The sequence below is a fragment of the Hippocampus comes genome, unplaced genomic scaffold (genome assembly GCF_001891065.2).
Source record: "Hippocampus comes isolate QL1 unplaced genomic scaffold, H_comes_QL1_v1.1 scaffold76, whole genome shotgun sequence".
Taxonomy (NCBI): domain Eukaryota; kingdom Metazoa; phylum Chordata; class Actinopteri; order Syngnathiformes; family Syngnathidae; genus Hippocampus; species Hippocampus comes.
The window spans coordinates 2,447,922-2,455,400 of NW_017805277.1; the positions used below are offsets into that span (position 1 = coordinate 2,447,922).

Here is a 7,479-nt window from a genome sequence, read left to right on the forward strand (position 1 = left end):
TCTGATCTATGGATCTCACCGAGGCTGCATGTGCGTGTGTGTCTATGCGTGTGTCCATTTCCAAGAAGGGGGTTGCTCAGGATCAGGCATGGCCCCCTGTAGTGAGTCCTTATCCTATTGGTCACGATGCTCTGAGTACTGCTGAGATCTCAGATGAAAATTCCTGCACTCACTCCAATGCACCAGCAGGTATCCCAAATTAATACATGGGTGGTTCTCCAAAAGTATAGTCCAGGAGTCCAGGACATGAGAGCACAAAAATGAACTTGTTCAAAAGTACGTGAAAATGATTTATTCTTCAAATCCAACCTTCCTGCAGTTTACTAAAAAGAGTTCTGTCAGCCCTCTGTTTGCAGGAGATTCTCCAATGTTGCGGTCTACTCCATTGTTTCACATCAGTGTACTTGCTACCTATCTGAGCACCAAGCACTGAGCAACTAAGTAAAAATGATTTCTTTCAAGGTCGGAAACGGTGGCAAAGATGCTCGCCAACAGTTTTAATAGTCTCACACGGCTTTTGTTGTCACAAGGAAAGAAATAACTGCAACCGTTAAAACGGTCTTTGCGACGGTTTGTGGTCTGGAACAAACCCTCGCGAAAAATGACATTCACTACATGCGCAAACACCGCTCAGAGAGATACGGGCTTTACTTTAAAGGCATGATAGACACAATCAAATGATGAGCGTTCGTTTCGCAAAATATAAAATGCCTGCAACTGAACTGTGTGCCTTTCAAATCCTGTAGAGTCACACACAAGGAGATACTGAAGGAATAGTAAATGCAACTTGTCCGAAAAAAATGTCTCAATCTATTTTATTGATAATGCGTAAAACTGGACATGATACTCAACACGTAGCTTATTCGGCCGGCATAGAATTAACAAGAGTTAATAAATAAATAAATAAATACATAAATAAACACTGTATCTTAAAGTGAACCCATTGAACTTCCAGTTCAACTTAAGTTCTTCGGGTGGAAGAAAACGGTACATTAAAGTCATCACCTCGTGGATACAGAAGGAGATGAGTCGTAATTTTTTTCTGGCGACGTATTATCAAATTATGGACAGTGTGGGACTTGACAAAATGGTATCGTGTTGGATTGACATTCTTCCGGTTTTATGCATTTTAAAGGTATTGAGGGCTCTTAGTTATATGGTTGTTGGCATGTCACAAAAATGAAGTGGTCGCGATGGCTATTTTCACCACTCAAAATACATCCACACACAAACGACAGCACAGATCTCTGCCAAGTTGTTTATTTTATCTCCGATGTATGTTAGCAATATTGTAAAGAGTGAAATCTGGCAATTAATTGTAAAGGGAAGAAAATATTGACTCTCAAAGTTAATCCAGCTGCACCATGCTTTCTGAGAACCATCCATGTACAAATTGGACTTCTTCAAAAGAGGCTTGCTTTCATGTGTAAAAGTCATAACTTGGATTTTATACAGATAATATTGTATATGATGATATTTTAGCTAAGGCATGCTGATGTGGTCAGATCCTGTGCTTGAGTGGGTTATGCAATGCACATCAAGAACTCACACACACGCACACACACACACACACACACACACACACACACACACACACACACACACACACACACACACACACACACACACACACACACACACACCCAGGTTAGCATTGCTCGAGGGGCACTTCTGAATGAGTTCTGAGTATGTGTGTGTTCTCCTGTCGCCCCCTTCACCCCACACAAAAGGGCATAAAAAGCCCTACGAAGTCTACTATTCATCTGAAGTACAATGGAACCCCACAGAGGTTTTCTTCCCATTTCCCCGCCTGCCCCACCCATGTCCCCCCACAGGCAGGATAGACGGGCGGTGGGGGATCCTGTCATGCCGGCCCAGCAGCAACTCAGTTCCCATCTGCTACCAAAACTTCCCCCGAACCATTCATCCGCCCAAATCCTCTCTACTCAATGGCTTTCCAACTTTTTTTTTTTTTTGAAATTCCCCAAGATAACGATTCATATTAAAAATATCTCTGAAATCGAAACATGAATGTGCTTGAGTTCTTGGATGAAATTGAAACATTCCAGCATTGTACAAAAGTTTTACACGAAAGCACAGAGTTACAATAGACCATTTGCTATGAAATAAAGATACTTTCAAATGAATTCCTCAACATTTTTGTTTAAATTAAATAGGAAATATTAGTACAATGGAGGTACCAATCTAAATTGATCTATATAGCGTTTCAGGGAAGGGAATAATGACCATTATTCACGTCCAGTCTGTCCAGCTCTCTGAAATGCCCGTTTGCAGCTCACTCTTCTGTCAATTCTTCATTGTCAGCGTCCTACTCCATTTACCTAGCTCCTTTGCTCCATCTACAGAGCCCTTGCTATTTGCGGCAGATTTATGGTCCGCCCTTACATGCACAATATTGGCAAAGCATTAAACATGTCCACTCTTATACACGTGAGCTCTCTCCATCGATAAGAGCCTTAATAAAAACATCTCTCTGGAGGATTTGTGGATATGTCTTTTTCACTTTCTGTTCCGCACCCGCCCCCAAAAAATGATTAGAACCTTCTACAGCCTAAACTTCTGGTTCTTCTGATGCTCTGTAAGCTCCAATGCTGCTCTTTTTCACCTTCATCTCCTCCTCACGCTCTCATTCTTCAGTCGGTGCCAGAGGTTTAATGATGCTTGAATGGCACTGCTCTGGAAATTTCTTCTCTCATGAAGGATATTTAAAAGCCAAGCCCTGAGATATCAATCTATCTTTCTGTGTCTCTCATTTATTCATCCCCTATCCATCTGCTTGTTCTGGTTCTGCCTTTTTCCGCTGGATGGCCTCTTGTTCCTCGCTTTAACTCGCATATTTAAATCCTCTATAGTACAATTTAGAAAACAGGTTTTAGGAAAAATATATCAAAGTTTTTTAAAAATTTTAAAAAGGAAAGAAAAACATCTACAGTATGTTGAACTGTCAACATGGTTGAGGTTCAATTTGCTCATTTCGGATTTTCAAAACTATTACATCAAATAATTCTTCCCCATTGAAATGATTTGACAATCACACCACGCCACAGGTTTGTACTGTATGTCCACATCACAATAACATTTGCTCTCCACATAACCTGTAAACTGAAAATACGAGCGCAAAACAATTGTACCGAATCTATTGTCTTTCCTTGTTCTTCTGGGATCTATTGACAGCTGCCAAACCTGATGAATGCCACATACTGCCAGCAACTGATACCGTCCTACACTTGCTAGGAAAACAATGTGAATTGATGGTGACTGGATGTTGTAATGCATGCTGCTGCCATTTAGCGAGGGGATCTGAATCATACTCGCATCTCAATACAAAAAAAAAAGAATTAAATGACTGCTCATATCTCAAAAAACTATTAAGTCATGGCACTCGTATCTCAAGGCCCCACTGTGTTGTGTGATATCCCCAGTGAGTCACTAGTGGATCTCAGTTCTGACAGTACAGAAGGATTAACTCGATCAGAGTGGCTGGCTGCTTTTATGTAGCCAATTATCACCAAAGGTATTGTGTTATTTTGTTTCAACATCTTACTTTTTACACTTGTGTGGTAGATAATTAAAATGAAAACCTTCATTGAACAGTTAATAAAAGTTTTATGATGGCAACAGACCCTTGCAGGGATGATTTTTTTATTTTATTTTCATAATTTCCTGCGGGATGAATCAGTTCCAAATGTGAGCATATTGGAAGTAGACCAGCTTCCTGAAATGGATTGTCTTCCACCTTGGAGTTCTTTTGTGGCATGCTCACATCCTCTGGGTGTAATTGGCATACTTGTTAGAAGAGCCACTTTTTCATCTTGTCTTTAAAAGCCTTTCGTTCCTCTCAAATCCTTCACAAACCCCCGTAGCCCCCCGGGTCAGTTACGCCGATGATAGCTAAGCAGCTGTTGCCCTCCCACTTCTTGCTCCTTTGCTGTCCACAATGTGAGCATCATAAGCACATTTTTAAATATTAACAAAGACCACTTTGCACATATGAATAATACAGCAGAGAGGCCAGTGGCTAGCCAGCGATCCCATCCACTGCCGCCTGACGGCAATAAAACTAATGCATTGCTCCAGGACACAACATGCCCATGTCTCTCATGCTGACAGGACCGGCCTGACAACCCATTCTGGTTCAAGCTTGGCCCAAAGAGATCTTTCTCTTATTTTAGTCCCCCAAAGTCCTGTGTCACCTGTTAAAGAGTGAGCGCCACTAGCTCTTCAATGACAATACTGTTTCACAGACACTTTAAAATCATTGGAATGTCACCTGTTAGAGTGAGCGCCACTAGCTCTTCAATTACAATACTGTTTCACAGACACTTTAAAATCATTGGACGTATGCCATTGGTGTTATTTTCCGCTGAAGCAAAAGTGACATGCTTAGGGTCAAAATGGAGAAACCTCAAGCGCAGGATCAACTTTTTCAGAACACAGTATAGTAAATCCTACATTTAAGCCAATATATACTGTGGATATTGAAGGTGTTTCTTTATTTGTAATTATGTATATGTGTCAATCACCTAATCCAAAGCCCATTCCAAACAGCATTAAAGCATTTTCAATAATGTCTACCACCCTGTTCAGATGGTTGAAGCTGTTCAAAACAATGAAGATTACCACACTTAACAATAGTGTACATCCAGACCTTCAAGAGAGTGTGTGACATGTTACGCACTCCAATTTTCAAGACGTAACCGCTTCTTTGATACACTTGTCTTTTCTCTACTTCTATCTTGACCTCCCAGTCCGGACTGGGACTGCTGACAATTCCTCCCACCCCCACTGTAAAGAGTCATCTCTACATTTAATTGTGATGTGTTGCAAACATTGTATAAACACACATCCCTCTTGCCAGCTCAGTAAATCTAATCAAGTCAGCAATAATGATGCCACGCAAGTTACTCCAGACTTCAGGTAATTCATGAGTATATCAACACTGAGAGCTTATTGCAGTACTGTGAGCCATCCAGCCAGAGAGCGACACAAGAGGCAGAGGAGTAATATGCACAGATGTGTCCCATCATGCATTTCACTAAATATATCGATGGCTCACCCTCTCCGAGACACAAACTCAGCTATTGCCAGGCCATGTCCCCTCCTACTAGCACTTGTCCCCTTACAGGACCTCGCTGCAACACTCCACATAATTAATATCAACATTTCACATGCAAGCATTTCTGAACAGACTACAATTTTAATAAATGTAAGCTGCTTTTCTGATCCGCATGTTTGGGGAATAATACACTCATATGTGTGTACAATGTGTGCACTCTGCATTCTAAGAAGAGGTCAGTCAGGGAAATAACTAGAGACCATGAGAGACAAGTGTGTCCTATTATTTGTGTCATGTATGCCAAAAGTAAACTTTTGTATTTGCTGCAGTGGTCATTTAGCAAATCTTGTATAAATATTATTGGTTTGTTTTTTTTTTTGCGTGTGTGTGTGTGTGCGTGTGTGTGTGTGTGTGTGTGTGTGTGTGTGTGTGTGTGTGTGTTTATGCAGATCTTAAGCCAAACCACAAATATCTGTCTTGTGTTTCAAGATGACATAAACAAGGGAGGAACAACCAGGTTTCTAAACTGCACTGACGGTCATTGTCACCTCAGTGTCCAAGTCCCATTAGCTCACCCGCAGTGACCTGGCCTTTGTGCCAAGTCAAGCATTCCCATGTGAGCTGGCTGCTGTGTGGAACAATCCAACACTCACTTCTAATAATGCAGCTCTAACGATGTACAAGTAGCTAAGTGAATTAAAAGCTACTTAACCTACTCATACAGCCAATATTCGTAATTGTTTTATATTCATTTATGTATTTATTGTAATGGCCAACAATGAAAAGGAAAAACAAAACAGTTACTCTGTCTTTTACAGCGCACCTCAATTAATCCATTTACTCAAGGTGAGTTAGTTATTATGCTCTAAGTAGAAGAAACAACGGGTTCGTACAAAGTGAAGGGCTTTTCAGTCCAGCTGGACTCCAAAAGAAATCTTGGAAAGGGGGTTATTCTGTTACAGTATTTAATTTAGAATACTACGGGGAATAACAGCACAATACGGTGTGAAAATGTTTCCATGCGTCATTGTGTGCAAGTCTAAAAGTAAAGGACGCCAAATACTGTCGACCTCATGTGATTTTGGTACTTACCGGTATCACACACGACATAACCCCCGACCAGGAGCAAAAGCACAATCGGACCGTAAGCTTGTCCACGCCGCATTCGAAAAGCGAGCATCATTTCCGCTTAGACTGCTGCGAGGCGTCCCAGGGTGCGCACACGCGTGGGTTGGCCACACCGAGTGTCTCTTGTCCAGAAAAGAGTTGTAGGAGAATATCAAACAGAGTCCAATCCCACCATGAAGTGACAGTAAACGTATCCGCTTAAACCGCTACAATAAACACGTAACGGCGTGCTTTCCCTCCAGCATATAACCTGGACAAAAAAAAAAGAAGCGATATCAATGCAAAATGGCAATATTCCCAGCAGCTTTCGTGTTCAGGTGCGATTAGGCTGACAGCCACAAAAGACACCTTCAAGAAAGTCACTAAAAAGTTTGACCGCGACTGAGTGTTAAACTGATGCGAAACAGAAAATGTTGCAGACAAAACAAAACAAACAAAAGCATTCGTTAAAATAAAATAACAAAAAGAAATATAAAAAAAAATACTCGCTCCGACAAGATCGAGGTGCAGCCAGATAGCCCTGTTCAACGCAGACTGTACAGCCGAGTCTGCTGGAGGCACTCTGGACTTGTTTCCGGTCCTCCAGGTGTAAACAAGAAGACCCAAGGAACAACACAAGCCGGACTAGCAGCCTCCGCCTAGCCAATCACGTTGCAACCTCCTCCTCCTCCTCGTCCTCTTCATCACACTGATGACTGAACAAGTGAATGGAAGTTCAGAGCAAGCGACGAAGAAATAGATTGCAGAGGAGCAAGAGAGAAAACCCGGATCCACTCAGGATTTACCAGGCTCATCTATCTATCTATCTATCTATCTATCTATCTATCTATCTATCTATCTATCTATCTATCTATCTATCTACACTTCGTGGTCCTGCAGCCTTGATCGATCATAAATCATTCTTCTTATTTTCTGTCAATCCACTCCTCTCCATCACAAACGTACCCCCATTGGCCACAAGGGAGCACCCTTTCATTAATGAGCCAAGGTGGCTGACAATTCTCTTGGCGTTATTCAGTGCCCATCACATATGATGGGAGTTCGTGGTATTTAATGTGGACACCACTCGGATATTGAATTGGAAGAGCAATTCAATTCACACTACAAGGAAGTATAATTTATAGAAGTGCACATGACTGTGAGAAGAATTTATTTCAGTCTGGAGGCTGTATCTTATGAATGATGATGATTGTACGACTAATTTCATGAGTAATTCATGTCAAATATTTTTAAGAAGACAGTGAGCTTTTTTTATTTATTCCTTTAAAAATCCA

The 7,479-nt window shown here is 41.3% G+C and overlaps 1 protein-coding gene across 1 annotated transcript in view; it reads right to left on the minus strand.

Moving 5' to 3' along the window:
* Positions 1–6,871, minus strand: part of LOC109516129 (netrin receptor UNC5B-like) — a 44,269-nt gene extending 37,398 nt beyond the window's left edge. The window contains exon 1 of the mRNA XM_019870359.1: positions 6,170–6,871. Within this exon, the coding sequence (XP_019725918.1) occupies positions 6,170–6,260 (91 nt within the window). The 5' untranslated portion in view covers positions 6,261–6,871. The remainder of the gene's footprint in view (positions 1–6,169) is intronic.
* Positions 6,872–7,479: the final 608 nt, after the last annotated feature.